This window comes from Schistocerca nitens, chromosome 3, assembly GCF_023898315.1.
Source record: "Schistocerca nitens isolate TAMUIC-IGC-003100 chromosome 3, iqSchNite1.1, whole genome shotgun sequence".
NCBI lineage: Eukaryota > Metazoa > Arthropoda > Insecta > Orthoptera > Acrididae > Schistocerca > Schistocerca nitens.
Window position 1 is genome coordinate 518,823,022 of NC_064616.1, and position 21,301 is coordinate 518,844,322.

The window sequence follows — 21,301 nt, forward strand, 5'->3', positions numbered from 1 at the left end:
TGGTCCCATATAACCGAAACTGAGGTTGACAAACAGCAATCCAACATACTAACCGCCCTTTTGCGAAACTATTTCACTGGCAAAGACAGTGCTGCGGTTCGTCCTTCCAGTCCTCGAGAAGACGTTTCATTTTTTTTTTGTTTGAATCCAGTGGATGCCACTTTGGTTGTAATTTTTAGGGGAACTCAACATAATTTGGATGAAGTATTTGCCATACGAAGACCTTTTGTCTCCTATGGGACTAAGGAATAACCACACAAATCAGAGTTGTAACGTTAATTTCAGACAAGGAAGAGTTAGTCAGACAAACAACCCACCATCAAGAATGCACTGTGGCAAAATGAACTGCCACACGAAAGTACTGTTAATATCATTTCCCCTTTCCGCTTACATAATGACTACAGTGATTTAAGAAAAACCAAAAATATGTACGAGTCTGTCTTGTTACTTTCATCTGTTATACATTTCTTAGTCATCAGTCGTTCGTTTCACCCTTTTTCGGTTATCTGTTATAGTCAACGACAGCCGGTAAAAACTCCGATAAAATAGCGAATACCTCTTGTTCACCCACACAACTAGTGCGCAATTTACACTTGGTGCTTGGCAGAGGTTACGTAGAACCACTTCGGGCTTTTTCTCGATCGTTGCTCTATCGAGTAACACGTGGAAAAAAATTTGTGACTTTGTTTCTTTTATTTTATCACTATGGGCATTTCTTCCTATGTAGATGGAGGTTAACAAAATATTCCCGCATTCGGAACAGAAAGTTTGGGACTGAAATTTTCTGGAAAGATCTCGCCGCAACGGAAAAGGCCTCTGTTTTAATGATTGCCACTCCAATTTGCTTATCATATCATTTAAACTTTCTCCCCTGGCCGGCCGCAGTGTCCGAGCGGTTCTAGGCGCTTCAGTCTGGAACCGCACGACTGCTACGGTCGCAGGTTCGAATCCTGCCTCGGGCATGGACGTGTGTGATGTTCTTAGGTTAGTTAGGTTTAAGTAGTTCTAAGTTCTAGGGGACTGATGACCTCTGATGTTAAGTCCCATAGTGCTCAGAGCCATTTGAACCATTTCTCCCCTGTTTCGCGAAAATACAAAGTAGCTCTTCTTTGAGCTTTATCAATATACTTTATCAATCCTTCCTGGTAAAGATTCCAAATCGCGCAGCAGTACCCCAGAAGAGGAAGTACAAGCGTAGAGTAGACATCATCTAAGGGTACTGTCAATGAGGCGTACTATTCGGTTCAGCTTCCCTAAAAAACTTAAGTGTGATTGTTCAAATTTTAGTTGTTCGTAATTGCAATCCCTAATTATTTAGTTGAATCAACAACCTTCAAATTTGAATGATTTAACGTGTAACCGAAATTTAACGGAATTGTTATAGTACTTATGTGGAAGGCTCAAGCATTTTACTGTGGAGTACTTTAAGTATCACTGATCATTTTCACGGTTAAAGGCTACTACGCAAAGAGCAAAAATGATTATCTTACCATACTCTCAGTCACATCCTCTCCTGCACCAAACCTCAAGCGATACATCTCATATTATCGACTAGCCCAAATATCCTCTCTCCTCCATCTCGTAAGTGAAAATTTGTTCTCAGATACATGACACGAAACGCAGGCCACACTATTAGATCAGTACTCTGTGTAAAATATCTTACTCGTTTGTATTCAGTAATTTAAACAATTCATAGTAAGTGTGATATTGATAGTTTCTCTATTTTCTTATTTACCAGACATATAAAGCAGCTGATGTTAACTTAAGATTTTTTTAGCGGCTGTTATTTTCAACAAATATCGCATCGGAGTTTGGGAGCACCACATATGATAGGGCGCTGTATTATGTCCGTCAGTGCTGGGTGGGATTACACACACAGCTGGCCTCGGCTGTTATGAGCGCCGTCCGTCTAGACATTCTCGGTTACAAAAAGTTCACTGATCTTCTGCAGTGGACCAACCAAAAACTTGTTTACCTCCAGAAAAACCACGAGGGTCGATATACACTGGTGTGCAAAACTTAAGGATGAAAGTAACTTTCGCATGATGCGTCACCGCCAAATAACATAGCTCGATGATACTTTTACCACACATAGAAAGAACTACCGTATGATGCAGCAAGTAAGTGAAAGAAATACGCATAGAGACAAACAGAAATGGCAATTTTATTCGAAGAAAATTATTACACTGAAGTCACCACGATTTATGATTGTCCCCTTGGCATTACAAAACACGGGACGTGGTGACAGCAATGCATGCTCTGCAGCATGCTCCCATGCTGGCCACAAGGTGGCTAAGCAGTCTTATAGTAGGGCGTCCCATTCCTTAACTGGCGCGTTTGAAAACTGCTGGATGGTCATTGGTGCATGTGGACATCCTGCAGTAGATCTCACCAACTCATTCCACACGTGTTCGATGGGATTTAAGTCGGGGGAAAGGGCAGTCCAGTCAATTCGTATAATATCCTTTCGCTCCAAGAGGTCCTCTACCTGTACTGTTGGATGCGGTCGCGCATTGTCATACAAGAAAATGCGGTCAGGGCCGAATGCATCTTTGAGAAGGCAGACATAGGCAAGGAGTACAGTGAAGCATTACGGGTGAGTGTAATATTTTCAAAGGTCTGGAGATTAGTACGCTCATGCACCATTATGCCTCCTCACACCGACACCACTGGCTCACCAAAACGATTATACGAACCAAGGATATCAAAAAAGTTCTGTAGTAAAAATGCTTTCGCCATATGACAAACGACCATATCCCTTGTTCTTAGTAATATTAACTCGTTTTGCTAAAGCTGCAAAAGTTATGTAGCACTTCAGCTCGCCCGGTGTGGCCGAGCGGTTCTAGGCGCTACAGTCAGGAACCGCGCGACCGCTACGGTCGCAGGTTCGAACCCTGCCTCGGGCATGGATGTGTGTAATGTCCTTAGGTTAGTTAGGTTTAAATAGTTCTAAGTTCTAGTGGACTGATGACCTCAGAAGTTAAGTCCCATAGTGCTCAGAGTCATTTAACCATTTTTCGCATTTCAGGTCTAACTGTGGAAGATCACATGTTCCCAAACTTTGTCATAGGTGTCAAAGATTTAATCATTGATTAATACATTGCAATATGGAACCGCGTTGTGTAAAGTGCGCTCAAAATTAGCTCATTTCAGACTATAAAAATCTCAGAGACTCTCCAACCTTTTGTTTTAGCTGTGGCGGAAGCCATACCGCGTCATACAAAGGTTGCGTTGCTTACCAGCAACTACGCTAGCGCCAGCACCGCCAAGTAAACACATTCGCGCAGCAGGAGCCATCCCTGCTGCCATAAACAGCTGCTATTGCCAAACAAGACACGCCCTTTCCGGCTGTCCAGCCGCGTTACACCTCATTCTCCAGGAGGTATACATCATATGCCGACATAACGAAAGGCACTCTCCGGAAACATTCAGCTAACCAGCACCTTCTACTGGTAAACTTGAGTTCTCCGTAACTGTTACATACTTCAACGCCTCCTCGCAGAGATTATCACAAAGCCATACCTAATCTAATAAATATTTTACAAATGTTAGCTCATTCCAGAGGAAAAGACCTCTTAAACTGGCTCTGTAGAAGTCTAGCAACAGTCATCTGTTCACCACAAAATAAGTGAATATCGGAAATCTTATTACATCTACTGACCAACAATCCTTAAATGATGAACAACGTAGCAGTGGAAAACTTTAAAATCATTTCCTGGAATGCAAACAACGTAAGGAACAAAGTTCCTGAACTAATACTTTTCGTTAGTGAAATCTTGCCGGTCGGTGTGGTCGAGCGGTTCTAGGCGCTTTAGTCTGGAACCACGCGAACGCTACGGTCGCAGGTTCGAATCCTGCCTCGGGCATGGATGTGTGTGAAGTCCTTAGGTTATTTAGGTTTAAGTAGTTCTGAGTTCTAGGGGACTGATGACCTCAAATGTTAAGTCCCATAGTGCTCCGAGCCATTTGAACCATTTGAACCTTCCCCTACCTATGGATGTGGAGGCCATGCCTAGTGAATCCTGATCTAGTTATAGACCCAATTGGCACCACTGAGATGTGACTTATGCCCTCTGCCATCAGCGCCCTCCCCAGCCCCATGTTAACGCGCCTAAGAGCCGCATTAAGACGAGGCCCATCATGACGCTGAAACTGTTGCACCAAATGCGCATTAGCGCAACAAGTTTGAGTAGCTATTTTACCAGGTCATCTCCTACATATTATTCCCCGTCCCTATGAACACTGTTTCCTGCTCCACCCACTATCACTGCTTGATCCTCCTTCGTAAAATTCCTACATAACTCCCCTATGCTGTCAGTCACCTGAGCCAACCCTGCTCTAGGCTTCACAATGCTGGTGACCCGGTACTCACTCCCCAACACTTGCTGCAACTGCTGGCCCACACCTCTACCGTGCGAACTACCTAGCAGCAGAACCTTCTTCTTTCTGTTAGACTTTGCAACTGACCTAGGCCCCTAACTGCTGAGGACTGCTGCATGTTCCCTACATGTACAGCTACACGAGGCTCCACTCAACTCTGACAGTTGGTTAAATCTATTGCATATACGCAAAGTATAACTGTCTGAATACCTCCTCTTCCTAGCTACCTTCTTGCCAAATGCCAGTTCCCATTCCCCACCACCATTCACCCTCCTCAACCTTCTAGTTCCTCCTTGGCGCGTTGTAACTGCACCTGAAGGGCACAGATCTTACGCTCCTGCTCCTCTATCAACTTATTTCTACTACAGATTCTCCATTCCCAGGAGAGGATCTCGCTAGAATGCCCACTGGCTTCCTCACTGCATTCCCCCCAATGAAAATACTTTGAACAAGTCTCACATCGTAACCCACTACTCACCCTACGACAGAGCCCACACTTCTCACTCATGGTAAAATTTTACAGTCTCATTAATTCAGTGTTAAAACTCAGGCATTTTCCCAGTCAGTGGAAGCAAATGGCTCTGAGCACTATGGGACTTAACTTCTGAGGTCATCAGTGCCCTAGAACTTAGAACTACTTAAACCTAACTAACCTAAGGACATCACACACATCCATGCCCGAGGCAGGATTCGAACCTGCGACCGCAGCGGTCGCGCAGTTCCAGACTGTAGCGCCTAAAACCGCTCGGCCACCCCAGCCGTCCAGTGGAAGCATATCAAGGTCATTGCTATACCCAAACCAACCAAAGATCATAGGTATCCCAAAAACTACGGGCCAAATGGTATCTTATCATCCGTTTCGAAAATATTGGAGTGGGTCATACTTCTCCGACACCACAAATAATGCAGTGCAAATCAGTTCTCCCAAATACGCAGTTTCCGTAAAAGGTGAGGAAAAATGAAGGTCAATATGAACATTATAGCTTTTGCAAATGCTTAATTACATTATGAAACGCGACAATAAACGTAGTAGATGAGTTTTGCTATTTGGGTAGCAAAATAGCTGATTATGGCCGAAGTAGGGAGGATATGAAATATAGACTGACAATGGCAAGGAAACCGTTTCTGAAGAACAGACATTTGTTAACAACGAATATAGATTTAAGTGTTAGAAAGTCTTCCCTGGAGATATATGTCTGGAGTTTAGCCCTGTGTGGAAAGAAAAAGTGGGGTATAGACAGGTGAGACAAGAAGAGAGTAGGCTGAAGATTATATGAGCAGATCATGTAACTAATGAGAAAAAACTGAACAGAATTGGGCAGAAAAGAAATTTGTGGCCTAACTTGAGTAAAATAGGGAGTGCTTGACAGGACACATTCTGAGACATCAAACGATCATCAAATTAGTAGTGGAGAAAATTCCTGCAGGTAAAAGTCGAATAGGGAGACCAAGAGATGAATACAGTGAAGAGTTTTAAAAGGATGTAGGTTGTAGTAGTTATTCGGAGATGAAAAGGTTTACACAGGATAGAGTAGCACAGAGAGCTGCACCAAACCAGTCTTCGGATTGAGGACCACCACCACTACCACCACCACCACCACCACCACCACCACAACAACAACAACAAATGCTTAAAACATTTTACGATCTTTGCGCTGTATCTTTTTGTGTATTTTGTCTGAATCGATGCAGAGGAGACACGATAATATTTCCCCTCTTGCACGATATGCAGAAATATTGTGCTTAGATCTCAACACTAAGAAAATAAAGTGTACTGATCGTATTGTATATTAATGTATGATTACGTCGAAGTTGATGTTGACAATCGTCAGTAGTGGAGTAAAGAGGTAGAAAGAAACTGAATGTCTTAGGTAAATGCGTAGTCATCATTGGTAGTTTCATATTGGTTCAAATGGCTCTGAGCACTATAGGACTCAACTGCTGAGGTTATTAGTCCCCTAGAACTTAGAACTAGTTAAACCTAACTAACCTAAGGACATCACAAACATCCATGCCCGAGGCAGGATTCGAACCTGCGACCGTAGCGGTCTTGCGGCTCCAGACTGCAGCGCCTTTAACCGCACGGCCACTTCGGCCGGCCGGTAGTTTCATATTTCGTGCGACTATCGTATAGCATTAAAATTAGTCAGTGAGTTAAGTGGCGCAATAGTTAAGAGGATGGGCTCGGATTCTGACAAAGGGTGGTTCATTTCGCCGCCCGGCTATTTTGAATTATGATTTTAGTTGTTTCCTGAAATATTTTCAGTTTATTTACCCACCGTTTCTTTCGATAATGACTCGGCTGGTTCCCTCTGGCTTCTTTATAAAGGTAAAGTTATACTTCCTCTCTAGTGCTCTAATAGTCAACAAGACGTTACGAGTTAATCTTCCCTCTTTCGTTTCAAACGAACGGTAGGATGATGCAATAGAAATGATCTGTTTTTATCTCCACGAACACAGCAGTGAATACGTGTACTATGAAAGTTCCAAGTGAAACTTGGCAGCCATTATGTTCACGTTAGTATTTGATCTTGGTAATTCCCTCCTCTGGTATCGCATGCTAACATACCGACGGGTCAGGCAGCTAAGTTATGGTCCACGTGGCTTTCGTCATTCCTTCTGTTCAAAAACACACCAAGTCCCTGCTCCAATAATCCGACAGGAGCAAGCTGGTTCGCCAGTGTCATACGAATAGCAAACTTTCAGACGTTTCGGTTGTAACGTAATTCGCTCTGAGTTCCCACACATCTGTACGTTGCTGAGACTCCACCGAGCGAGCTAGTTATATGATAATGTAATAGCATACAGGAAAAAAAAACTCATGTTCGTGTTAAGCTATTAGAGGAAATGAATCAGTTCGTCATACACCAGTTTTTTTCAACAGCTAATTTTGAGTATTAGGGTGAATGAGTGAGTTATCTAGCTGATTCATAATTTAAAGGGCTCTTACTTAGGATGTTATGTGTTGAGGCCTCAGGGAATAACTTACATAGTATTAGTGGAGGCCTTATAGGGCAGTAATTGTAAGGGAAGACATAGGTTGAAATATACAACAAATAATGGAAAACTTCGTGCTATTTTTAGATGAAAAGATTGGTACAGGAGAGGAAGTCTTGGTAGATCGCATGAAACCAGTTAGAAGGTTGACTGCCAACCCCCCTCTCACCCGACACTCCTAAAAAAAAAACTACGTAAGAGATGTAGATAAATATACATACGGTAATGTAGCGTTGAAATATGAAACGCTTGGATATTCTGACGAAAATGTTATTTTTGTGGAGTCCCTTATGCGCATATTTCGCTTTAATATTACCTACATGAAAGCAGAAGTATAAAGGCTCTTATACCTGTGTTACCCACCACGTACGCAATTCATTTTTGGAAGTTCCAACTAAAGCAATTAATTATACGACTCATGTAGGATTCCTAGAAACTTCCTCTACTGGGAATTATTTAATTCACAGCCGACGGGTGGAAATTATTTTTTAGTAAGAAAAAAGTCTAGTAATATGTCTACCAGATTATCAGTTTTAAAATAAGCGTATATCACATTTTCGCCGTTCAACCTCATTCCCGTACAACGAAAAATAACCGTTGTTATTTTTTGAAAAAAATTAATTACTGGAGTAGTACATGGGAAAGATACTGGACTTGCCTCCACGTCGGTCCGTTCCCATTTACGTCTTCCACGATTTCTCTGAACCACTACAGACGAATGCCGGATTATTTACTTAAATGCCCCGTGGCCGTTTCTCACCTCAATTTTGCTAATGTTCTGTTTCTGGCGATTTCGACAATGACAAAAGGTTTTACCCTTGTATTCCTTATCCGTTTCTTATTAAGTAAACAATGTTGTTAAGATCCGCATTCACTAAATCCGCTCTTAAACATCAACGATAAAATTTAGACTACGCACACGAGACCTCATAGCTCTTCTCTTCTGTCTTCAGTTACAGAGACAGTTCCGTACTTTTAAAAATTTAATTTGAACAAAGTAACATCGAAAAATATTGCTGAGTATTTTATTGTATCCTCACTGTTTGGTGCCGATGCAGGAGTAAAACCGGACTCGTATAAGGCAGAGCCATTAAAGGAAGTTTGGATTTCACGTAACTGCGTTAATCACTTAATGCATCAGGTAGGATTATTAACTAAACGCCATGGTCGATCCTTTTTTTCCGATATACTTGAAATTAATAGTTGTCGCTTCAATTCTCTGGAAGGGACTCTGATGTGTAATTTCAAGCCGGCCGGTGTGGCCGTGCGGTTCTAGGCGCTTCAGTTTGGAACCGCGTGACCGCTACGGTCGCAGGTTCGAATCCTGCCTCGGGCATGGATGTGTGTGATGTCCTTAGGTTAGTTAGGTTTAGGTAGTTCTAAGTTCTAGGGGACTGATGACCATAGATGTTAAGTCGCATAGTGCTCAGAACCATTTTTTTTTTTTTTGTAATTTCCAATGTCTAGAAAACCTACTGTGAGATTTTTTGAGAAATGTTGACAGGACTCCTTGCGTCAAGAGGAAATGGCTATAACAGCATACTTCTTTTGTGGGAAGCAGAATCTGAAGTGTGCTTGGGCTGCTCGCCTTTATGAGTGTCACATCCACAGTTATGACTGGTTCTACATGATCATCTAGAGTGACGCTGACATTATCCTACATTTCAATATCAAATAGGCATCTCACAATAACGTAAGACAACATTTTATAACCGATTAGAATACTCTGTTCGTTTTATTCCATGGCAGCTTATAAGTTTGAGCCGTATCTCATGGTGAGCTGATATCCAGTGTTATCTACTTATATTGGGTCCAAGCACAGAAGACAGCCTGACTCTCCCATTTCTGTTACCTTTTGATAGACCAGAGTTGTTATAATGTCTCTTGTAGACGACCATGAACTGCAAGTCTCCAGAGAAATTTGGTGTATAAGTAAAGTTGATTTGGACTTTTGAAGGCCATATTTCCCCACAGTAAAGTTTCCCTTTTCATTACTAAGATGCAGAACGGTGGTCTTGATAGTCAGAACTACAGCATAAATTCATTCGAACTTTTAGAAGCTCGTAAGGTGATTTTACATGGTATAGAAATGTATGCTAGAAATAAAAAGCGCAGTCTAGATGTTCGCGATTAAGGTTGAGCGAGTCCGTATAAGCGGCTTTTACATTAGAATTGCGTAGTTGGGATTCTAACCTTTGGAAGATCTTTTTTTTAAAAGACGTCATATTCGCTGGTGATTGTAGAAATTGTTTACTTCGCTATTGCAGTTTCGGCCTGTGGGCCAATTTGAAGTGGTACTGTAAAATATTTTGCTTCAACACATGTAGGAGGATTTTAAAGTCGGACATGTGCTGAACCCAAATCTTGCAGTACCACTTGAAAATGGCCCAAAGGACGAAACTGCGATAGCGAAATAAATAATTTCTACAGTCAACAGCGAATATGATGCACTTCAAAAAAATTCTGCATGACCGTGAACCTTGACCATGAACAGTTTGGAAGATCTGGTTATTGGGCACAGTGTAGTCGTCTGTCACAAAACTGAAGAAAATCCACAAAGATAAAAAGTTTGTCGTCAACTGAACAAGACACTCAGGTTTTTTTACCTTTAGTTTGTTCACTTTTTATCTTTGTGGAAATATTCTGCAGCTGCTGAACTACAGCTATGAACAAAATCATAAACTGAAGAAAATATGATGAAGATTCCCTGGGGAAATCAGAAACACAGTGGAAGTAGTCCAACGTAGAAGATTCAGTGAGGATCCCCTCTTGTAGCTGTGTTGCGCTCCTGAAAGGTAAGGAGCTCTATAGTTAGGAGTAGCGTTCACTATATTGGGGCACCTGGAGAAAACGCGACCTGCATCACATGGAACATGAACTTTTCTCTTTTTGTGGTTACGGACAGCCGTTACTGTGTGAGATATGGGAATTGCTATGTAGTTAGTAGCGTTGTAACAAATAGATTACCATCTTCTGATAATTCAAGTTGCCCAACTTGCAGTGGGCTAGGAAATGATACTTCTAATAAACAATAAGTTGTAGCTTCACGTACAAAATTCTCAATTTGCCCGTAGTGACACCTCTCTTTACACATTGTGTTCCCTATGAGGTTGAGCGTACTGGAAAAGCAGGGGAGGGGGGGGGGTTGCTTATACAATGTAATGAATAGATCAGACCTAGGAAATGCAAATAGACTGCCTTACAAAAAAAGCGAAGCACCCAGAAGACATAGTCGAATGTCAATTTAATTTCGTACACATACACACCGTCGGCGGGTACGTAAACGATTATAGCGGCAATTCTCTGTGACAAGTAGAATGACCGCCAGAGTACGTTACTATTGTTCGTATTTAGTGTCGTTACCAGGGCTGGTAGGGTGTGTCATGGGATTGGGAGCGTCAGTTGCAGAGTGATCACTATGAAGGACACCGAGATGCCATGCGCTCGTGTGAGACAGCGTTACCAACAGCTGACAAAGTTTAAAAGATACCTCGTTGTGGATCTCCATAGGTCGGCTAGTCGAATCGTTCAGTACCCAGACTTGTGAGGCATTTGTTTATGACAGTGGCCCGATGCTGAACACCATAGGAACATGAAAACCAGCCTAATCGCAACAAGGTTTCCGTTCGACCACATCCGACCACCACAAGGAAGGATCGCTGTATTATGCACAAAGCACATCGCAACGACGTCTGCGTTTCCATTCGACAGCAAGTAATGCAGTCCATGGAAAATTTTGTGTCATCCTGCATCATTGGTCAGAGGCTACCAGCAGCCGGAGTAGGGAATTACCATCCCACACTTAGGCTGCCGCTAACACAACACAAATGGCTGCGTTTGAAGTGTTATCGTGACCGGTAAGCATTGACAGCCAATGAATGGCGTCGCATTGTTTTCAGCGATGAATCGCGGTTCTGCGCTACCACGGGTGACCATCGTCGCCGAGTATGGCGGCGACCTGGAGACAGATGCCATTCTTATATTGTGTTGGAGGGGCTCAGCGGTGTTACTCCTGGCGTCCGGTGTGGGGAACCATCAGGTATGACTTCAGGTCACGGGTGGTAGTGACTGGGAACTCTGATGCCACAAAAGGTGTCACGAACACTCTGTATCCTTATGTGTTACCTCTCACGGGATATCACCACGCTACCATTTTCTAACAGGACAATGCCCGTCAACGCTAGGAGCGTGTCTCTATGAACTGTATGTGTGATGTAGAGTTAGACCTACTCCCGTGACCAGCAAGATTTCCAGATCTGCCGCAAGCATGGGACCAGCTCAGACGGCGACTTCCTTATAATACTAGTATCCAGGATGTCAAAGACCAGTTAGAGCAGTTGCGGGCAATCTTGCCACAGGAAAGGATACAACGGCTCTGTGATACCTTTCCCAGTCGAATCAGTGCATCCATCCAGTGCAGAGGGGGCGCAACGTCATACTGGTAAATGAGATCATACTGCCAAGTTCTTTATAAATTGCCGGCCGGGGTGGCCGAGCGGTTCTAGGTGCTACAGTCTGGAACCGCGCCACCGCTACGGTTGCAGGTTCGAATCCTGCCTCGGGCATGGATGTGTGTGATGTCCTTAGGTTTAAGTAGTTCTAAGTTCTAGGGGACTGATGACCATCGTCAACGAATCTGGAACAACGTACTTTGGCGTGAATCCTTCTCATGAGGCCGATGAGAAAGAAAGGAAGAAGAACGAAGAACGTGGCATTAACAATCGGTAGTCTCTATAAATGAGTGAAAGCCAGGATGGGCCATGCACCTAATGACGCTACCGGCAGGGACGAACAGCGTATGTTACAAAGCGGCGCCCGTTTCAAGAAAATGTCCTGCGAGCCAGGGTAGTTGGATCTGTTTCAAGACAATCAATGTACTTACTTTGTTAATATCTGTCTCTCTAAATACTTTTCGTAGCGATCTACTGTAGATGTATCTCTCACCAGTTCTCTAGGTGAGTCTCTCTCTCTCTCTCTCTCTCTCTCTCTCTCTCTCTCTCTCTCTCTCACACACACACACACACACACACACATACACACACACACAGGGAGAGAGAGACAGAGAGAGAGAGAGAGAGAGAGAGAGAGAGAGAGAGAGAGAGAGCGACGAAGGAGTTTGTATGCCGTTACAAATAAACAAAAACCTGCAATACCGACAACCACACCTTCCTATTTTAAATCTAGAAGTAACTAAGAAACCAGAATTAATCACAGTCAGTGCAATCCTGAAATTTCATCCAAGATAAATGTACGATGTACGAAATTTATTTTTCTGAAACTTTTGTCAAAGATGTTGATCTATGTTCCAGGCTACCTGCGAAGACACTTCGACCAGTTCTTCCCTGGTTGCAGAAACAAAGTCAGGTAATATAAATTAGAAATACTGGTCAAATAGATCACCATATCACCATTGTTGCCAACATGAAAATCGCAGCGTCTAGGCTTTACCAACTCGCAACGAATTTTATGCGTTATATATCGGTACAATTGGTACAATTATGAACACACTATCTGATCAAACAAATCCAGACACCTATTATTGGACGTTAATATGGGGTGTGTCCGTCGTTCGCCTTCATGACAGCTTGAACTATGCTGGGCACACTTTCAATGAGGTATCTGAATATCTGTGCAGGAATGACAGCACATTATTCCTCAAGAACCGAAGTCAGAGAAGGTAGTGGTGTTTGACGCTGGGGTGTGAAGCGAAATTCACATTACAACTCATCCCAAAGGTGTTTCATTGGGTTCAGGTCGGGACTCTGAACGGGCTAGTCTATTTCCGGAATGTTGTTGTCCACAAACGAATGCCTCACAGATGCTGCTTTATTACAGGGTGCATTGTCATAATGATACAATCAGAGCCTTCGAACTGTTCCTCTACTGTACGCAGTACGCAATGATACAAAATGTGTTCATATCCCTTCGGATTTATAGCTTTCATAAGCGCAGTAGCGGAACCACGCCTGAACCATTTAAAACACACCCCTATTGTAACATCACCTCCTCCCTACATCACTGTTGACACTACACATGATGGCAGGTAACGTCCTCCAGGAATTCGGCAAACCCAAACTCTTCCATCTAACAGCCAGAGGGTGTAGCATGGTTCATCACTCCAAATAGCTCGTTCCCAGTCATCCACTGTCCAGTGGCATCACCCTTTACACCGCCTCAAGATTCGCTTAGCATTGCGAGGAGGTGCTCGACCACTGTACCGCCTTCCTAGTATCCCTCTACACACTGTCACTGGACTGTTGGTAACCCTTTTGAACTCACGAGTCATTCCTTCCGCTGATTTTGTGCGATTTTTCCTATTACCCTCGGCAATGATCGACAGCACCTGTTCCCCCAACAGTCGACCTGGGCAGCTTAAGAAGGTTTGAAATGTCCCTGATGGACTTGTTACTCAGGTGACATTCAACGACTAGTACGAGGTGCATTCAAGTTCTAAGGCCTCCGATTTTTTTTCTAATTAACTACTCACCCGAACTCGATGAAACTGGCGTTACTTCTCGACGTAATCGCCCTGCAGACGTATACATTTTTCACAACGCTGACGCCATGATTCCATGGCAGCGGCGAAGACTTCTTTAGGAGTCTGTTTTGACCACTGGAAAATCGCTGAGGCAACAGCAGCACGGCTGGTGAATGTGCGGCCATGGAGAGTGTCTTTCATTGTTGGAAAAAGCCAAAAGTCACTAGGAGCCAGGTCAGGTGAGTAGGGAGCATGAGGAATCACTTCAAAGTTGTTATCACGAAGAAACTGTTGCGTAACGTTAGCTCGATGTGCGGGTGCGTTGTCTTGGTGAAACAGCACACGCGCAGCCCTTCCCGGACATTTTTGTTTCAGTGCAGGAAGGAATTTGTTCTTCAAAACATTTTCGTAGGATGCACCTGTTACCGTAGTGCCCTTTGGAATGCAATGGGTAAGGATTGCGCCCTCGCTGTCCCAGAACATAGACACCATCATTTTTTGAGCACTGATGGTTACCCGAAATTTTTTTGGTGGCGGTGAATCTGTGTGCTTCCATTGAGCTGACTGGCGCTTTATGGATTGAAAAATGGCATCCACGTCTCATCCATTGTCACAACCGACGAAAAGAAAGTCCCATTCATGCTGTCGTTGCACGTCAACATTGCTTGGCAACATGCCACACGGGCAGCCATGTGGTCGTCTGTCAGCATTCGTGGCACCCACCTGGATGACACTTTTGCATTTTCAGGTCGTCATGCAGGATTGTGTGCACAGAACCCACAGAAATGCCAACTCTGGAGGCGATTTGTTCAACAGTTACTCGGCGATCCCCCAAAACAGTTCTCTCCACTTTCTCGATCATCTCGTCAGACCGGCTTGTGCGAGCCCGAGGTTGTTTCGGTTTGTTGTCACACGATGTTCTGCCTTCATTAAACTGTCGCACCCACGAACGCACTTTCTACACATCCATAACTCCATCACCACATGTCTCCTTCAACTGTCGATGAATTTCAATTGGTTTCACACCATGCATATTCAGAAAACGAATGATTGCACGCTGTTCAAGTAAGGAAAACGTCGCCATTTTAAGTATTTAAAACAGTTCTCATTCTCGCCGCTGGCGGTAAAATTCCATCAGCCGTACGGTGCTGCCATCTCTGGGATGTATTGACAATGAACGCGGCCTCATTTTAAAACAATGCGCATGTTTCTATCTCTTTCCAGTCCGGAGAAAAAAAATCGGAGGCCTTAGAACTTGAATGCACCTCGTAAACGTTCGAGGTCAGTGAGCTCTCCTGACCGTCCCTTTCTACTGTTACTGCTTCTTTTCTGACAACGCAATATTCCCTGCTTTTATATTTTTGTACTGGCGAACCCGCCTCTAGTGACATGTAGTGACCAGTTACGCACTATATAGAAGTGCTCAGATAGTGCATGTCGCTAATGTCGCTATGCGAGACGTATGACGTCTTGAAGAATGACTGATGTAATCAATCGTGGAGAAGTAAGATACGCGTTCATGGGAAAGAAGAGTGACATATCAATAAATCGCCTTGTTAATTATACGAGCGTTTGCAAGTCTGTGTGTGTGTTTTATACTTACAATTCAGATACAGTATCACACATGCTGGTCTAATGGATGTAGGCTACAAAATTGAGTGCTGAATTAATTTTATTCCCTTTCCGGCTGGTCCTCTACAAACAGTAAGACGAATGTAGAGTCTGATGCGTTAAATAGACTTTTCAAAGAGTATAAGCTGAAAACGAAGTTACTGTCAAATAATCCATCCATTTAATAAAAATAAATGTATGTATATACGTACAAGGGCGTGCTGAAAGATAATTCCTCTGAATCTTTTATGTGAGAGCTCTTAAAGCTTTTTAAATAAAACATACGTTATTAACACTATACACATCTGTTCTTCACGTATACGTATTTGCAGTCCGCTAGAGTGCTCCGAAGTGTAGCGCGTAACATGGTGGTGTGAAACGTAGCTACGTTGGTGCGCGAGACACAGCGTGCTGTAATCGAGTTTCGAATATGAAGAGGCCGTCCACACATGGAGTATCCTATTCTTCAGCATGACAGTCCTATGCGAGACCAGACACGAACACTGCGACACCTGCTACAGCTCGACATCTTGTGTTCTGTGTCACCGATTATCCTCCATGCACTTCTGACTTGGCCCCATTCGATTTTCATCTATTTCTAAAACTTGAAGAGCACCTTCAAGAACTTCACTTTGACAGTGATGAAACAGTGCAAGCCTACAAACTGGTCTCTCGCTGGGAGAAATGCAGGGTGTCCAGAAAAGGACTCCCTGATTTCAAAATTAAATATCTCGAAAACAAAGATCGATAGAGGAATGCAGTAAACGGTATGTTTATTGTGAAAGCTGTAAGAAGTTTATACAGCAGTTTGAAATAATAGTTACAAAAGCTGCTAACAGATGGCGCTGTAATCGCCATACGTAATGCCTAGTATAAATAGTGGTCCGAAGCCCAGAGCGATCAGTTCCACTATTGAAACGTGAAAGGAGGTTAGCGTACCGAAGGAAGTGATTAAAACCATGTACTCCATTGAACAACGCGTTTTTCTGGTGCTAGAGTACCACAGGTTAGAAGAGAGTCCTACGGCAACAAGGCGAAGTTTTCAAGCACGATTTAATGTTCCAAAAGGACCCGATGCGAAAACCATTCGTATGCTCTTCGCAAAATTTCAACGAACAGGCAGCGTAACTAATGATCTAGCGGGGCATGTTGGCCGCAAGCAAACCGCAGTTACGCCTGAAAATATCGCCACAGTTTCTGGAATTATTCAGCGAAATCCAATGTCATCCGTCCGTAGAATTGCATCTGAGACTGGTTTGAAGCGTTCCAGCACGCAGAAAATACTGAGAAAGAGCCTACACATGTTTCCATTCAAAATTCAAACGCACCAGGCCATTACCCGTACGAGCTGTGCAACAAAGGGTTCCCTTTGCTAATCAGATGCTCACAATGATTGATAGTGAAGGATTTGATGTTGGCTGCATCTGGTTTACAGATGAAGCACACTTCCACCTAAATGGATACGTGAATAAGCAGAACTGGCGATTTTGGGGTTCCGAAAAGCCATATTGGTGTGAAGCGAAACCCCTGTATTCTCCTAAAGTTACTGTGTGAGCTGCAGTATGCAGCAGAGGCATTATTGGCTCTTTTTTCATTCGAGAAACGGTCACTGGTGCACGTTACGTTGCAATTTTGAAACAATTTGTCGCCACACAGCAAGCGTTAGAGGATCGAACAGGTACTGAATGGTTTATGCAAGATGGAACCCGACCACATCGGACCGAACAAGTGTTTCGCTTTCTTGAGGAATACTTCGGGAATCGTGTAATTGCTTTGGAATATCCCAAATTTACTGGTGCAGGCATGAATTGGCCTCCATATTCGCCGGATTTGACTCCCTGTGACTTTTTTTTGTGGGGCACAGTGAAAGACATGGTCTACCCGAAGCATCCCGCCACGCTGGACGAGCTTGAATCGGCGATCTCTGTGGCATGTGAATCCATTTCGGTTGAGACACTACGAAATGTGATGGCGAATTTCATTCTTCGTTTGCGCCACCTCTGTAGTGCCAATGGTGAACATTTTGAAAACATTGTGATGTGATTGTTTGCAAAGATTATTTTCATGCGATTATTTCACTTAATCTGTTAGCAGCTTTTGTAACTATTATTTCAAACTGCTGTATAAACTTCTTACAGCTTTCACAATAAACATACCGTTTACTGCATTCCTCTATCGATCTTTGTTTTCGAGATATTTAATTTTGAAATCAGGGAGCCCTTTTCTGGACACTCTGTATTTTCGTTGTCAGGATGACTGTATTGAGAAATAAATACGTAGATATGAAGAATAAACATGGTGAATGTTAATAACGTTTGTTTTATTTAAAAAGCTCTAAGAGTTTTCACATGAAAAATTCGTAGGCATTACTTTTCAGCACGTCCTCGTATGTAAAGTATATATGATTGTATGTATGTTCCACATCTCCTGCTAAACCACTGGACCGATTTAAACCAACATTGGTGCACACATCACTTACTGTTGGGAAAGAACCTCTGTGGGGTAAGAACCGCTGAGGGAATAAAAACCACCTACCTATCAAAGCGGTTGCGGTGGGGATGAAAAAGCAGTCCAGATATGTCCGACAGAACACACACATATAATAATATATATACTCCTTGACGGTAACGATAACTTGAGTGCGTATGCAAACTACGTCAGAATTCGGGTGGGAATCGAGTAAAGCTGCGGGCGATGTCGACAATGGACGGTGGATGGTACATGTGTAGTGTGCGACAAGTTGAAAATTTGGGCTGGAAGGAAATCGTGTCGTGATAGCCGAAGCGGTTAAGGCGACTGCTCACGTAAAATGTGAGGTGACATCGAAGGTATCCGAAGAGATCGTTACTTTATAATGTACTAATATTTGAGCTTAGTGTATGGCACTGCTTTCCTGGAGGAAAAAGGACATATGAAGGAACTTAATGTGTTACATACGGGACAGCGACCGGTCAGACATTTACCACGGAAATTCACAAGATAGCAGTATGTTTTCAAACGATGTTATTTTATTTACATGACCAGTTTCGGCATCTATTTTCACAAAAAAATTCACTAACTCCATGTATTGAGGCTCCAGTTATGCAGGCATTAATGTGCCTGATTCTCTTGGCTTGGTGTGAATAGTGACCTGAAGATGGCATTAATGAGATGACGAAACTGGTCGTGTAGGTAAAATAACAGTTTCTGAAAACATACGACTGTTTGGTTAATTTCCTTGGTAAATTAATGTGTTATTGTGAATTTCGCACCTGATCAGCGGATGCACTCTGAAATTTGCATTAGGCATTTTTTCTGACAACGAAGCTTATTTAACCTGAGGACTGCAGAGACACGATAAGTCACAGGTCACACAGTGCTAACTGGCGGAACACGAACACCATAACCGACATATCTTCTTTGCGAACCCACAGTAAGCATAGGAAAATGTCGTACTTCATGTTAGTGATCAATGCGGCAGATCTACGATAGAACAATAAAAAAATAGTTGCTTGTTTGCGGTTGTTTCGCTGTTCTCGCTTAATGTGTTGTGTATTTGATGTTTGAAAAAATACCTTGTTTTAATTGAACTATGCTTTGCATCAGTATTTGCATAATTTCTTTCTCTGATAGCTTCTAAAGTAAGCAAAAACTGTTTCTCTTGTTTTAGACTCCTTGACAATACAGCTGTCAGACTCTTACTTTAGCCTCTGTCAGCAGTTGGGTGATAGTAATTAAGCACCACTCTTCACACAGGGAACGGAGTGCCGGAAAGGACACAAGATGCTGAGTTTTATGGAGAGCTTCTGACCGACGAAAAATTTCAACGAAGGGCACGAGAAAATGATGAAGATGGGCAGCCCTGCGGTAAGTTAAGGGAACTAATGCAGTGTGTTGCTTGTTACAATTAAGTGAAAAATTGGAAGCCTCTTACTCACTAACACTGGTTAAGAGTAAAATGGAATTGCTTGGAGTTTCTTGGTAAGGCCTTAGCGGAAGTGGTTTGGCATTGTCTTGTTCGGAATGTGGGTGAAATGTCAAGTTTGTATCGCTTGGGTGACTGTAATGACTCCTTGTGAAGTGTACAGATCTATTTGTGTTGTTATGAGTAAGGATGGAGTGGAGGGAAGGAAGAAGCTGAAACCTGATGTTAGCTTGGGATATTAGACTACGGTAGCTCTAAGCAGGCCGTTCACCCCATTAGATACTGCGTAGAAGTTTGTGATGAAGTGGGAAACACCTTAAATCGTTTAATAATGTCATTGTCCGTACTACATTTAATACTTTCTTTTGAAGTTTTTCCTTGAGTTATAAATTATTCGGGCTATTTACATTGCTGGCCAACATTGCTATTAGTGTCGAAAATTTATTCTGCCATCATGATTCGAAGGAGCTATCATCGGAACGAGAGTTAGCACATAAGTATTGATGAGTGACCTGAGCAATGGAAGCAGGTAATCATTCATGACCATCTCCACCAAGTTCCCCGCAGTCGTTCTGTACCTCTAGAACGAAACTGTTCTATGTCATAACTGCCACACACAATGTATAACATCTCTCTCTCTCTCTCTCTCTCTCTCTCTCTCTCTCTCTCTCTCTCTCTCTCTCTCTTTCCCTCTCTTGGTGAAATGGGACTAAGTGACACAGATATAAGACACTATTTTATCAACATAGTCATCAGATCTCTGAAAGAAACTGTAGCAAAGTTCTATCAATAGTTCAATATCTCGCCTATAGGAATCCTCCTCTTGGTCAAGGAGCCATTCAAGAACAGCTGTGTGAACGTCCCCAGCGTTGGAAAGTCTCTTTCCTCTCCAAATGTTCTTTCAGCTTTCTGTAAGGGTGGAAAGTGAATGGTTTAAGATCTGGACTTCTCGCTCAGCATCACCCAAGCCTGTGCAGCCTTTACATTTCATTACGGCTGGATGAGACAGTGCACTTGATCCATATACCCCAGAATTTCACGGGTAATCTGTGCGCAATTTAGATATTTTTCCTCATAAGAATCGTTTTGTCCCTCGTACTTCAACTTTGAGGTACGTTTAATTCCGCGTTACTGTTCGGCGCAGTGTCCCTCCTCCTATATGTAGTGGGCTGTTAAGTACACACTTGTATAGTGTGTGTGACTATCATGAGATCTTTTGTTGGGAGGTATTATATTTATATTGTTATGAGTGTGAAAAGGAAGGAAAAAGTTGAAACGCAGTACTAGCACAGAGTTTTACTGATCTTTAATAGTAAAGGGCGAGCCTCCGATTGTAGTGTTTGCATTCTGCAAACGAATGAAAATTAACAGTGTTATAAGCGTTGATTCAATTAGACAGGGCACAGAAGTTTGGGATTTGAGCCATAAAATTTGCACTTGCTCTAATAACCAGGAATTTTACGCTACCATCTCTCCTTTCCTTTCGAGAAAACATTAATAATTAAAACCTCTTCCACCACCAGGAATTTAGCCGGTTAAATGCAACCTCTGTAGCCTGTTACGGCGGCCTCTGTTAGGGAGGAAGTTACAATAAAATATGAGCGAAGGAGGTTATCATCGTGATCCTCATTACGAATTATGTATACTTGCCCGGGGCTGTGTATAAGCCAACTGCCAACTGTTTCCTTGATCGTCCCAAACCTCTGAACGGGAAACCTGTCCTCTGGAAATGATGATATTTAGCCTACCGGAGAAAGTAGTAGTCATCCCCTTAAAAGTATAGAGTGGTCGAGTTGGAGCAATGTAGATGGCGTTGAACTGCTACCTGCCCATCATGTGATCATCCTCCGCTGACGTATGTCACGGCTGTGAAGCGGTGTGTGCGTTCCGATCAGTTATACGGAGTCAGCGCAATCACACAATCCATCGCC

General features: G+C 43.0%; 2 protein-coding genes across 2 annotated transcripts in view; one reads left to right on the top strand and one right to left on the bottom strand.

Annotated features, from left to right (window-relative positions):
• The window catches only part of LOC126249643 (melanopsin-A), a 485,748-nt gene that overhangs the window by 105,124 nt on the left and 359,323 nt on the right, over positions 1–21,301 (bottom strand). The gene's annotated exons all lie outside the window — the stretch shown is intronic.
• The window catches only part of LOC126249644 (serine/arginine-rich splicing factor 1-like), an 83,358-nt gene that overhangs the window by 4,412 nt on the left and 57,645 nt on the right, over positions 1–21,301 (top strand). The window contains exons 2-3 of the mRNA XM_049951322.1: positions 12,687–12,741; positions 19,202–19,312. Of these exons, the coding sequence (XP_049807279.1) occupies positions 12,687–12,741; positions 19,202–19,312 (166 nt within the window). The remainder of the gene's footprint in view (positions 1–12,686; positions 12,742–19,201; positions 19,313–21,301) is intronic.